This window comes from Natrix helvetica, assembly GCF_964273705.1.
Source record: "Natrix helvetica genome assembly, chromosome: 1".
Taxonomy (NCBI): Eukaryota; Metazoa; Chordata; class Lepidosauria; order Squamata; family Natricidae; genus Natrix; species Natrix helvetica.
The window spans coordinates 269,074,608-269,088,388 of record NC_138548.1 but is presented as its reverse complement, the minus strand read 5'-3'; the positions used below and the strand labels follow the sequence as shown (position 1 = coordinate 269,088,388).

At 40.1% G+C, this 13,781-nt stretch overlaps 1 protein-coding gene across 5 annotated transcripts in view; it reads left to right on the top strand.

Annotated features, from left to right (window-relative positions):
- The window catches only part of ARHGEF37 (Rho guanine nucleotide exchange factor 37), a 61,006-nt gene extending 49,705 nt beyond the window's left edge, over positions 1 to 11,301 (top strand). For all 5 annotated transcript variants that reach the window (XM_081935516.1, XM_081935515.1, XM_081935518.1 and 2 more), the window contains 2 exons: positions 340 to 512; positions 6,318 to 11,301. In XM_081935516.1, the coding sequence (XP_081791642.1) occupies positions 340 to 512; positions 6,318 to 6,533 (389 nt within the window). In that variant the 3' untranslated portion in view covers positions 6,534 to 11,301. The remainder of the gene's footprint in view (positions 1 to 339; positions 513 to 6,317) is intronic.
- The last annotated feature ends 2,480 nt before the right edge of the window (positions 11,302 to 13,781 follow it).

Here is a 13,781-nt window from a genome sequence, read left to right as displayed (position 1 = left end):
AATTTTAATGCATTTAAAAATATCTCCTCCTGGCCTTGATTTTAAAATAGGACAGATTACATCCTGCCAAAAACTCTTGTAAAAATCACATCCTTTCATTAGTACATCCCACACATCCTCTCTTCTTTCCTACAATAAATGCTGCCTTTTTGTCCATTCTTTTTTAAATCAATCGTTATTTCTACACCATTATTTTCCAATCATGTCAAGTTCACGCCACTTTCATTGGCGTTGCAGTACAGCCATCTGCTACTAGCTGATAAACAACAAGGGAACATCCTGACTCTTGTCAGCAGTCTAGCCTTCAGCCTGACCCTACCTGTCTTATGTACTATGCAGGTCCAAGAGGCTACATTTCACCTGGGAAGCTCCAACGGTACCATTATGCCCCCAGCTCAAAGCCCAGAACAACGACTGTGCCCCAGGGCGATACTGCTGGGAAAATGCCTCCTCCCTACAACTTCCCCCAAACTCCCAATCCCCCAGCATACTTCAGCACTCCAGTTTTACAGGTGAGTAAAGTACATGTTTTTCAGCCACTCTTGTCTTATTGCTTATTCTTGTTGCTTTGATTTTCAAGGACAATAGTACCGGTTGTGTACAGGCAGTGAATTTATGGCTGGAGACTGGCAGATGATGGCATTTGCTGTCCTGTTATGCTGATTTATATTTTATCAGGGCCATTTCAGGATGCAAAATTGGGCATACCTCTCAAGTGATTCCCCTCCCCCTCCCCCAGGTAGTTTGTTAGAAATAGGATCTCCAAAGGATTTAAATATGGAATAGCCCAGATATGTTGACTCATCCTTGAGACATTTATAAAGTGAAACATGAGTGTGGGTCAGATTTGGGAACTGGTAAGGTGTTGGTCAAATTAAAAAATATACTGTATTTTTTGGAGTATAAGACGCACCAGAGTATAAGATACAACAAGATTTTGAAGAGGTAAAATTAAAAAAAGGTTTTTGCACTCTGCAGACTTCCCAAACCTCTTGCACGCCTCATTTTTGTGAAAAACGGGGCATGCAGAGAGTTTAAGAGGCCTGCAAAGTGCTCCTGGAACTGGGGGGGGGGGGGCAAAAACTAGCAAAAAACGTCCCTTTTTTCATGAAAATGGGCCCATTTTTTGCCCCCCAAAAGAACATGCATACTCTTTAGGAGGCTTGTAGAGTGCTCCTGGGGGCTGGGGGAGGGGCAAAAATGAGCAAAAACCTGCCTGTTTTTCGCTCATTTTTGGCCTTCCCAGCCCCCAGGAGAACTTTGCAGGCCTCCCAAACTCTCTGCATGTCCTTTTTTGTGAAGGGGGCTGAGTTTCAGGAGGCCAAAAATGCTGTATTCAATGTATACGACACACCCAGATTTTCACCCTCTTTTTTTGGGGAAAAAGGTGAGTCTTATACTCCGAAAAATACGGCACATGTAGTGAGCAATGAAAACCAAAACAAAGATTGATAAGATGTAGCAGCCATATGAAGGATTAGTTTATATGGTTATGTCTAACAATACATAAGATCACAAGAGGCACCCAGCTAGACTTGGGCATTCACTTGCTGCTTGTGTAGGAGCTAAAAGTCAAAATTCTAAAAGGACCCTGAAAAGTTTAGTCCGCATGAATTCCGCATGAAAACTATTCACCACCATGACTAATACCATTTCTGTCTCATAACTAGAATCTGAACTGGAAAAGATCTAGAAAGCTTCTTTCCTCTAGGATCTTTTGTATGATGGTCTTCTGATTCCCCACCATCTTTCAACTATATTCTTTAAAACAGGGACGTTGAACCCCAGGGAAAATTAATTAAACATAGCCATACCCAGGAATGTCAACTGCTTTCAAACAAACAGAGAACTGGTTCGCTCTCGGCTTGCAGTCAGAGCTACCAGTTTGGGCTAACCGGTCCGAATTGGTAGAAACCCACCAGTGGCCTGAATTCAAATCACAACTGGCAACATTAAAAGTACAGAAAACCCTATCAAGTGACATCGTTTTCCAAAAATATGCAAATTCATCCAGTATGTGTGCAGCCACTTTGTCTTGTTCACCTTTCTCTAAAAGGTTGTAATTTAGCACAAGAATGAATCTTTAGCACCAGATGAAATAAGTGCAGAGAGAACTGCCACATTGCAATTCTTATCACTATTGTGTAGGCTGAAACATGAACTTCCATTAATGTTTGGTGTTATCTGCTTCTGGTTTTATACCTTTACTGCTTTAGTTCTCTTTTCCATCACTCCGCTTATATTAGTTCTCTAGTAAACTAAGGAACTTGAATCAATAATTGGGGGAAAGCCTCCAGGGAGTAATCCCATCATCTCTTGCCACCTCTGTGTTCTAAGGATTGACTGCAGGATTGAGATATAACAGTCTGCCAAATTGTGGGGCACACCCAGCGGTGGGATTCATTTACCTTCCCTACCAGCTTGCGAATGTGAGCGCATGCGCAGTGCTTGTGCATTATGTTGGGGTAGGTGGGCGGAGCCTCCCACAGCTGCCACTACTGGTTTTCCCGAACCGGAGAGAACCGATTGAATACTTCCCCTCAATGCCATCTGGATACCTTGTGGGATTTGAATTTTGTCCCTTTAAGGTTAAAAAAAAATTGAAATAATATAGAGAATTCTCTTAATATGAATTACAATAAAGATTAATAAGTTAACAAGAGCATATATTATTCCCCACAGCAAAGAGAAACAGAGACGGTCAAATTGATTCTTGTATCCCAAGAAGAGAATATGTCTAACCTTGTTTCTATTTTGAAATTGCTTCCAGATTTTGTGCTTGCAGTGGGGGGTGGGGGAAGAAACGTTGATTTTGTTTTGTCTAATTAGATGGTGTATTGTTATAGAAATGGCTTGTGCATGCTGTTGTGTAAAAGTAAAAAGTTGTGGTTTAATGTTGTTATCTTCCACTGAGAATCGGAAGACAGTGCCTTTCTCTTTTCCTTTCCCGCTTTACACCTTATTTTTTCTCCTACCCCTCCTAAGTTTTCCTTACTTTTTTGAATTTATATTTTGATAAACCAATTACAAAGCTTCAAAAAAAAAAAACCCACCCCAAAAAACCCCCAAAGAGCTACATCAGACTCATCTCCCAAGATATGAAGGTCAAAGTCATCCAAGAATAAAAACCTCAAGAATTCCAGCAACTGCCACAAGACATCAAGATGAAATCCAAGAACTTGCAACGCAGCTCAGCAACTGGTATACCAGCAATCTCTATGGTGAACACACTCACTACAGTGGACTTCTGCCGTCATGCTACTGTAATTGGTCCATGCATATGAGCATAGAGCAATTGTAGTCATCCTGGCAGCTAGTGCTATTAAGGTTATAGTGTTGTAGGCAAATTGGCACTCCCCCAAACAACATAAATAATGACAGTGCATTGCAGAAGCTGCTGTAGGAACCGTGACTTCAAGAGACTGGTTCTGGGAACATTGAGCAGTGAAGGAGACTATTGTACAATTTTGTAACAGTAATGAAACCAGAATGCAACAAGGTTCTTTTCCTAAAAGTTAATCCTATTGTATTGGGAGAAGCTCACTCCCATTTTATGAATGTCCGTCCTCTGGACCTCTCAGATGAACTGCTTTTGAATTTCAGTCCAGGGGTCTGAGAAAGGACTAGGTCCATAGTTACAAATAGTCCATTTAAAAGGTAAGAGGCCCAGAAGGGGAACACGAGGTAAAGGAGGAGAATGAGCAGCAATAGGGACCATGCATGAGCAAGAAATCCAGCTCTAATTTTGTGATTGGCAGCACCAAGATAGTGTTAGTATGCAGCCATATAAGCATGCAAGGGAGCTTGGTCTGGGCATACATAATATCATCACCTAATGCTGCTGAATCCAAAATGGAGTGAACAAAATTGTTTTTCACCCACTTCCCAAAATGATAATAGTAAATGGTGTAGCAACATGAAACTCTTTACTGGTAAAAGAAACAGGAAACCTGTAATGCACCCAATGGGGACAGAACCCGCAACACTGAATAATATGTAGTATCTGGCATTTCTTTCCCATTTAAATCAATCTCTGCAGCACACAACAAGAGCTTTTTCTCAAGAACAGTAGGTGAAATATTCTTTAGAAGAGCAATAAAGCCATAGAATAGAATAGAATAGAATAGAATGGAATAGAATAGAATAGAATAGAATAGAATAGATTAGAATAACAGAGTTGGAAGGGACCTTGGAGGTCTTCTAGTCCAACCCCCTGCTCAGGCAGGAAACCCTACACCACTTCTGACAAATGGTTCTCTAACATCTTCTTAAAAACTTCCAGTGATGGAACATTCACAACTTCTGGAGGCAAGTTATTCCACTGATTAATTGTTCTAACTGTCAGGAAGTTTCTCGTTAGTTCTAAGTTGCTTCTCTCCTTGATTAGTTTCCACTCATTTCTTCTTGCTCTACCTTCAGGTGCTTTGGAGAATAGCTTTACCTCCTCTTCTTTGTGGCAGCGCCTGAGATATTCATATTCGTAAGGAATCTGGATAAGGCCTGGAAAGTACCAGTCAGGAGTAACACAGACAAAAGACTCTGCAGAAGGCAGCTCTTCCCTGCAAGCCTAACTGTGGATAAGATGAAGACAACATCATGAGGACAGGGAGGAAAAGTGCAGTTACCAGAGATGCATTGTTAAGCAAAAGAAATCAAAATAACAGTTCACTGGGTTCTCAAATCTTTTGTCTGAAACCAAATCCCATGGTTTCCTGAAACAGACTTAAGTATAACCAAAGCAGGATTATCTCCTGAATCGGCACCTTATTCCTGCTTCTCTGGGTGAATGTCAGTTTCCTCTTCCATCTTGTTCAATGTCGTGAGACATAGAAAGGGCCCCTCATTGACAACGCACATTTTGGGTACAGTCCTAGGAAAGTATCAGAGGGAATAATCTAGTTCCAGATTCCACTCCCCTTTTTCCCACTAACCTCCCAGATGGGTGCCTGGGAGCAACGCCCAATTTGAAAGCCCCAAAAGGGAATGTGGTCAGAGCCAAGCTAGATCTTCCTCCCTGAAGATCTTTCTTTGTATTGTCTGGATCTGGAAGGACTTCTTTAGTGGGGAAGAGGGGTTTATATTGCCCTTTCCCTCCTAGCGTCACTAGGAAACTCCCCACTGTAAACTGTCAAGGGTCGGGTTAATGTCAGAGTTCCAAGTAAACCCTCCCCCCTCCAACAGAACCAAAACTCCAAGACTGGCATGCTCCTCAAAGCTTGGATTTATTAGGCAGGTCATACTGGCACATCTGGGGAAACCCGACTCTAAAGCCCCTTTTGGGTTACCCCTTAGCTAAAAGTACATTTTCTCTCCCCCTGTCCATGCAGTCCATCCCATGGCCCAATTGGGTCACAGTCCAAAGTTCATCTGGCCTCATATCCTGCCTTCTTGCACCTGGTGGGAACGACCTGGTTCTCAGAGGAAGGAATTTTATTTTGGTTACAATCCCTTTGCTATCTCTACTCCCCACCCCCCACCCCCCTGTTCTCACAGCTCAACCAGCCTCCACTGTGGCAGCCCTGCAGATGCCAGGAGAAAAATGTCTCCGGGGCTGACACAAACTGCATTCCAAGGCTCAAACACTCTGGACATTTACTTTAGGTTTGCTGTGAGCTTGCCTAGTATCCAGAACTGAGTTGAATAATTCACAATTCTATATGCCTGTCACTACTTCCATTTGTTTTATTTTCATTCATGCCTCTTACTGCTCAGCATTCACAAATTCAACAAGGTCCACATAAGTCCACATACTGCAGAACATTAGGAAGCCATACAGGCAAGAAAATTCATCTAACAACACCCTGGAGAAAGAAACCGGGCCCTTTATATATGTTAGTCTCAAGGTTTAAATTCTGGCTCTTTTTCTCTCCTTCTTGTTTCACTATTTTTCTCTTGGCTTTGAAAGATTCTGCTTCTTCTTCTCTCTTATTTTTATAGTATGCCTTTTTCTGGTTCTAAAAATGAGAGATTTCTGCCTCACCAGCTTCAAACTTACCCTTTTCTGTAGGCTGACAATTGACAATCAAATGTTCTCGTGTCTTTGGACTGGTAGCTCATTTGTGTCCTGTATATAATGCCACAAATTTAGATACCTTCTCTGAGCGTGGCTACCTATCATAAATTTCAGAATAAATTTCTACTTCTTCAGGATGTTTGCAGAAAGGCACCCCCAAAAGTTGCTTTGGCTATCTGGATAGGACTGAGTTGTCCATGTTTAATTAATTTTTTGGTATCTTATCCTGTAATGTGATGATCAAAACCTTATCATATCCAGTATTATAACTGTGTTTTTGTTTCTGTGTTTCTGTTTTTCTTAGGTAAGTGCTGCTTATCCCTTCACAGCCAGGAGCAACCAGGAAGTCAGTCTGCAAGCAGGCCAATCAGTGACTGTGCTGGAACCCCACGATAAAAAGGGAAGCAACGAATGGTTCTTAGTGGAAGTGAATGGACAGAAGGGCTACGTGCCTTCCAACCACCTGGTCGTGTTACCACCACAATCACCTGGATGGGTTTGGCCATTTCCAGCTCAGTAAATGCAACTGTTAAGAGATGCTTGGTTTAGAAGTCAGCTACATTTTCATTGCCTCTTTTTTCCTTTTTCTTTCATGACATTCAATGGGCAAAGAGGCTGACAATGAGGCCAGGAGTCCTCTGGAATATTATGAGTTTCAGTTTCAGAAATTCAGAATGAATTTGTGCCATATTTATTGAAAATATATATATATATGAAGGAATGTAGGTACATAAGCTACTTATAATTGTAATGGTATTTCTTGATCTAAAGCGGACAAGGGATCTTCCCAATATTAGAAAAGAAGGGTTCCTGTGGTAATCTAGAATAATTTCTGCACCTTTAGCATTACAAGTAGTCCTCATTCAGTGATCTCCTTTGGGACCCACAACTCAGTATTAAGTGAAGTGTTTGCTAAGTGAACCCACAACTGTGCTTACAATCTTAATTCAGCTTTCCTTTGCTTTACAAACCTGTAAATGTCGCAGAGCTACTTTTACAGTACCTTCATAACTATGAATTGTTGCTAAATGAGATTTGAAGTATTTGATAAATACATGGTCTCAAACCAAAGATTTCTGAAGGACACATACGTGTAACTGTGCTTAGTGCAATAAGGGCTTAGAAGGGGAATGTGTCTCTTCCTAACTCATTCCAGAATACCCATCTCAATCAGTTAGCAACCCATCGTGACAAAGAAGCTGTGAACCATAGGCTAGTTGAAGCCCGATTCTTCTTTCACTGATATAATGTCCTTTTGGTTTTATAATAGTGAAGAAACAGCTAAAGAAACCAACTCAGCATTTTCCAATCTATGGTAGAACTCCCAGAGTACTGTTGTAAACCCAGTTGTTCTCTTCAGTAATATATCAGTCTTAATAATCTGAACAAAATGGCTGTGGTGTGATATAGTGAGTAAAGTACCAAGAACAGAGAAACTGGTTTTGAGTCTACCCTCCACCATGGAAACTCAGTGGCTGATTTTCAACCAGTTGCTCTCTTATACCCAACTCACCTCGCAGGGGGAAAAAGAACAGTGCTATGAAAAGCCATATTTAGTTCCTAGGAAAAAGGTGGTACAAAAATCTAAAATAAATATTTGCTTTAAGTGGCCTTCATTGAGGTGATACAATGCCTATTCTCAATATTGGAGAGAATGAGTCCTGGTGGCGGAGTGGTTAAAGTACAGTATTGCAGGCAAACTCTGCTCACAGCCTAGAGTTCGATCCTGATGGGGCTCAAGGTTGACATATAAATCCAATAAAAACAAAACAAAACAAACAAACAAACAGACTCAACCTTACAAGGTTGGTAAAATGAGGACCCAGATTGTTGAGGTCAATATGCAAATAATGCACCTTGTAAAGTGCCCAGAGAGTACTGCAAATTATGGGGTAGTATATAAGCCTATAAGCTATTGCTGTATCAGTACAATATAATAGCAGAGTTGGAAGGGACCTTGGAGGTCTTCTAGTCCAACCCCCTGCCTAGGCAGGAAACCCTATACCATTTCAGACAAATGGCTATCCAATATCTTCTTAAAGACTTCCAGTGTTGGGGCATTCACAACTTCTGGAGGCAAGCTGTTCCACTGATTAATTGTTCTAACTGTCAGGAAGTTTCTCCTCAGTTCTATGTTGCTTCTCTCCTTGATTAGTTTCCACCCATTGCTTCTTGTTCTACCCTCAGATGCCTTGGAAAATAGTTTGACTCCCTCTTCTTTGTGGCAACCCCTGAGATATTGGAATACTGCTATCATGTCTCCCCTAGTCCTTCTTTCTACTAAACTAGACATATCCAGTTCCTGTAACCATTCTTCATATGTTTTAGTCTCCAGTCCCCTAATCATCTTTGTTGCTCTTCTCTGCACTCTTTCTAGAGTCTCCACATCTTTTCTACATCGTGGTGACCAAAACTGAATGCAGTATTCCAAGCGTGGCCTTACCAAGGCATTATAAAGTGGTATTAATACTTCACGTGATCTTGATTCTATCCCTCTGTTGATGCAGCCTAGAACTGTGTTGGCTTTTTGGCAGCTGCTGCACACTGCTGGCTCATATTTAAATGGTTGTCCACTAGGACTCCAGGATCCCTTTCACAGTTACTACTATTGAGCAAGGTACCACCTATACTGTACCTGTGTATTTCGTTTTTGCCTAAATGTAGAACCTTACTCTTTTCACCATTGAATTTATTAGATAGTGACCAATGTTCAAGTTTGTCAAGATCCTTCTGTATCTTTAGCCTATCTTCTGGAGTGTTGGTTGTTCCTGCCAGCTTGGTGTCATCTGCAAATTTGATGAGTTCCCCATTTATTCCCTCATCCAAATCATTGATGAAGATGTTGAAGAGTACTGGGCCCAAAACAGAGCCTTGGGGTACTCCACTGCATACCTCCCTCCATGTAGTTGCAGTTCCATTGAGGACTACACGTTGAGTGCGGTTGGTCAGCCAGTTATGAATCCATCTGGTGGTGATGCTGTCCAACCCACATTCTTCTACTTTATCTAGTAGTAGGTTATGGTCTACCTTATCAAGTAAACTATATCAACGGCATTCCTCTGGTCCACTAATTTTGTCACTTTGTCAAAGAATACAATAAGATTAGTCTGGTATGATCTGTTTTTGACAAACCCATTTTGGTTTTTGGCTATTACTTTGTTTGCTTCTAGGTGTTCGCAAATTTGTTGCTTGATTATCTTTCCCAGAATCTTTCCTGGTACTGAGGTCAGGCTGATAGGTCTGTAGTTTCCTGGATCTAATTTTTTCCCTTTTTTGAAGATGGGAACCACATCAGCTCTTTTCCAGTCCTCTGGTAGTTCCCCGGTGCTCCAGGATCTCTGAAAGATATAATTCAGTGGTTCTGAGATCTTGTCTGCCAGTTCCTTCAGAACCCTGGGGTGTAATCCATCTGGTCCTGGTGATTTGAACTCGTCTAGGGTAGACAGATGCTCACTTACCATTTTCTTCCCTATTTCAACTTGTGTTCCTAATCTGATTTTTGTGGTGCTGTAAAATAATATCAGTCTGGTTATGGTTAGAAAACTCTAGAAGATACTATAACTTATTAGTGGAGATTCCACCATATGAAGTATTGAGCATTGCTCTAACATGCATTATGAAAAATTGGAAGCATGTTCAACTAAAATAATATTGGAGAGCAAAGAAAAATGGAAAGATTATCTTTTGGCATGAAGATATCAACTTTCAGGTAGAAATATGGAATGGCAAAATATTGCTACAATTGTGAAAGAAGTAGACTGATAGGTACACAGAAAACTAAATTTGTATGCACAAACAATATATGATTTGTCTTTACTTTTCTCCAAAAAGAGGAAGAAACTATGCATATGAAAAATAATCCGAGGTCCTTCTAAAGACAATGAAATAGATGGTATACACTGTAGGGCTGTCATTTCATGGGGTGAAAATTATTTTTTGAAATTTTTTTCCCGAGTTACAAAAATGTTTAAGCGAGTTTCATCAAGTCTTGTGTGGATTTGTTCTTCGACATTAGCCTCTATGTTTCTTGGCCTCTGATATGACCCTCACATTTCTCATGTGTATACACTCTCTTGCTGCCTCTGTGACCAGTTTCATACATCTCTCTATTGATTGAGCATGAAAGGGCCACTGTGGTCAGGGGTGGGGTTCATTTACTCTCCTACTGGTTCGCAAATTTGAGTGCGCGCACATCCACGCATGCGACATCCACGAAAGTTGAAAAATGTGACATGCCCTAATTAATATACAGAAACTTATTGTTAAGGAATACTTCCTTATTAAAATACCCCCTTTCCCTTCAAAACTGACACTCTAAAAATAAGGAGAAGAATTGCAGCTCCAGAGATCGATTTCCACTGAAATCAGCATGTACAATAAAGGGGACTTGTGCCTGTCAGATTAACATGAGGCATAATGCAATTTTTCACTGCCCTCCATCAGAGACTGTGCTTATTCTTCCCACATCCACGTACACCTGTAATAACATCAAATTACTTTTGGAATCAGCATAGAAAACAAATGAATAAACTGATCTGAAGGCTCAGGGTGATGTGAAATATTAAAGTTTTAATGCTTCTGAGTGCAAGGGATAAGACAGCTTGCAGTGTTTAAAAATGAAACAAGATCGTTTCAAGTGTAGCTCCTGAAGAATGCATGGGTTTGCTGTTTGACATACAACATTTTATGTGAGCTGGAGAATAAAATGAATGGGTAACATTATGTTTTAACTGACTCGTAACACAGCCCATCTGTATCTTGATTTTGTCGTTGTACATCCCAATGCAGTTGCAGTAGATTCTTCATAATGTGGGAGGTTTGGGGATAAAGGTCAAGAAGCAACTTTTAAACCCCAAATCCCCTTTCCTTTTGTCCTTTAAATATTGTAGTATTTAAATCTAAATAGCTGCTGCTTTGTTTGTCAACTATGCAACAAGCAAGGTTGTTTGGGCCAATTCTCAACTTCAAAGTTAATAACCTGTTGTGACAATATAACTTGTACATTATAGTTGATGTGCTTACATGGGTGAGAAATGGCCTTGTATACATCTTGTAATCTGTGGGAACTTCCTATGGTAGTGTTAGAATCATTTACTAACTGTCATCATCAAAACTAACTGTCTGAACTGTTGTGAACATTGTCTTAAAGTCCAAAAATTGAACACTAAAAAGAATGAGACCAGAAATTTCAGATTCTTTATATTTATAACAATGGTATATTTGCATTACAATAACTGTGAAAGAAATAAACAGTATTGATTCTCTGCTTAAAGATGCTTTTCAAACTGTTCTGGTGTCAGCGCATGTTTCTTGTCTGATTATGTGTCTTCTTACTTTCTGTTGTTATGCAGCTGTTTTACCACCAGATGGCTTACTTCCCCCATTTGTCTCTTAAGCATACCAGGCAACATTGGAACTGGCAATCTATCCCTTTATGTTTCGAATAGAAAGGAGTAGATTGTTGGCATTAAAAGCAACAGTTAATATTTATTGCCTTGTTTCCCATTGCTGGCTTTCATGACTAATCGTTCTAGTACATTGCTTTTCAGAATAGTTTGAACAGTTGACAACGGTATCTTATTTGTTTACACTGGAAGACTGAAGATACAATCATACCTTTCATGATTTTATGCCCTCTACATGGATTGGACTACAGTTCGTGTGTGTGTGTGTGTGTGTGTGTGTGTGTGCATCTCTCTCTCCATCCATCTACACACACATATTCATACTTACACACACATGCACCCAGAGTATATAAGTGTGTGTATATATATATATATATATATATGTATGTATGTATGTATGTATGTATGTATGTATGTATGTATGTATGTATATGTGTATATATATATATATATATATATATATATATATATATATATATATATATATATATATATATATATATATATATATATACATACATACATACATACATATATATATATATGTTTTCTGAGGTTTTCGCGGGTGTTTGTATGTATGTCTTTGGTTGTTCGGGTTTTCTCCCGCGTAGAATTGGAAGTATCTTCACGACGTTTCGATGAAGTCTCATTCATCATCTTCAGGCTGGTGCTTCCGGCTTGGTGCTTCCGGCTTGGTGCTTCAAGCCGGAAGCACCAAGCCGGAAGCACCAGCCTGAAGATGATGAATGAGACTTCATCGAAACGTCGTGAAGATACTTCCAATTCTACGCGGGAGAAAACCCGAACAACCAAAGACATATATATATATATATATATATATATCCACCTGCCATCTTCAAGTTGTGGGCTTAAAATGTGATCACATTTTAAGCCCACAGCTTGAAGATGGCAGGTGAGATCCTGCCGAAACGTTGCAAAGACAATCTCAACCTTACACGGGAAAAGACCCGAATACAACAAAACCAGCATACCTACACCCGTGAAAATCTACGAAAACAAATATATATATGTATGTATGTATGTATGTATGTATGTATGTATGTATGTATGTATGTATATATATATATATATATATATATATATATATATATATATATATATATATATATATATATATATATATATATGTACATGCATATCTAGTATATGTATGTGTGCATGCACATGTATGGATGTGTATGTGTGTGTTCCTTTGAGAGTGGGTATCAGAATTTTATTTTAATGTGTGTCATTATGCACAGAGAAAAGTGACAATAAACTCTTCCCTTCATCTCATCTCATCTTCTCTCTTTTTCTTTTCTCTTATCATCTTATCTAGTTCCCATCATCCTCAGATAGCAGGATTCTGGGAGTTGTAGTCCCAGGTTTCAGGACAGTGGCAGAGAAACTAGTACTTTGGGAGGGATGAGGTGAGAGGGTTAGGAAACACAGAAAGTCCACGTGAGGAGCTACAGGGTAGATATTTTCATGTAAAGATGACTAGGCATGGGTGAGTGTAGAATTGGTTGCATGCCCCGTTCTCTTCCACGCGTAAGGAATTCTCATCACCGAAGGCCGTATAGCTGCCAAAGTTGTGGATCACCGCGTAGACCATGCTGAATCTACATATAAGAAATGGATTGTCCTGAGCTGCCTTTAGACAGTATCATAACAAGGAAGAGCCCAGTTCCCTTTTGAGATGCAAATGCCAATCTAAGAGGCTTTATACTGTATATAGCAAGATTCAGATCAGGACACCCTGGCCATTTCAACTGCCAGCCTGAATGATGAGTTGTCATTTGTGACGTGCTTGATATTATATGCCAGTTTCAAGGATAGGTCTACTGCTCCCAATGTCAAAAAGATACTTGGGCCCTGGTTTGATAGGCATGTGCAATTCTGAGGCCTGCAGCAGTCAACGGTAGACCTGCCAAAGTGTAAGTGACACCAGAATCTCATATTTGTTTCAATACAGAGGCAGCTAAGAAAGGGTTTAAGTTATTGTGTCCATTTGTCATTACGGACCATTTACACCCAGATCTCTTGCATGCACCTGCACGCACGCAAATGCACGTACACACACACACACACACAGCTGCTTTTTCTACTATCACATCACATGTTTCAGTTGAAGTTGTCTTGGTCTCTACCTAGGGCTACATAAGCAATCATCCCCAAGCTAGTGTCCTCCAGAAGCTTTGAACCACAGATTCAAGGATGTCTAGCCAACACTTTGGGAATTCAATACTTTTTGAGCACCAATATTAAGGACAAAGTAAATAGAGTGATCAAAATGATAAATATCCATGACCTGAAACTGTGTAAGCCATAAATATGCTCACACTGGGGGAGGAGCTCATTTG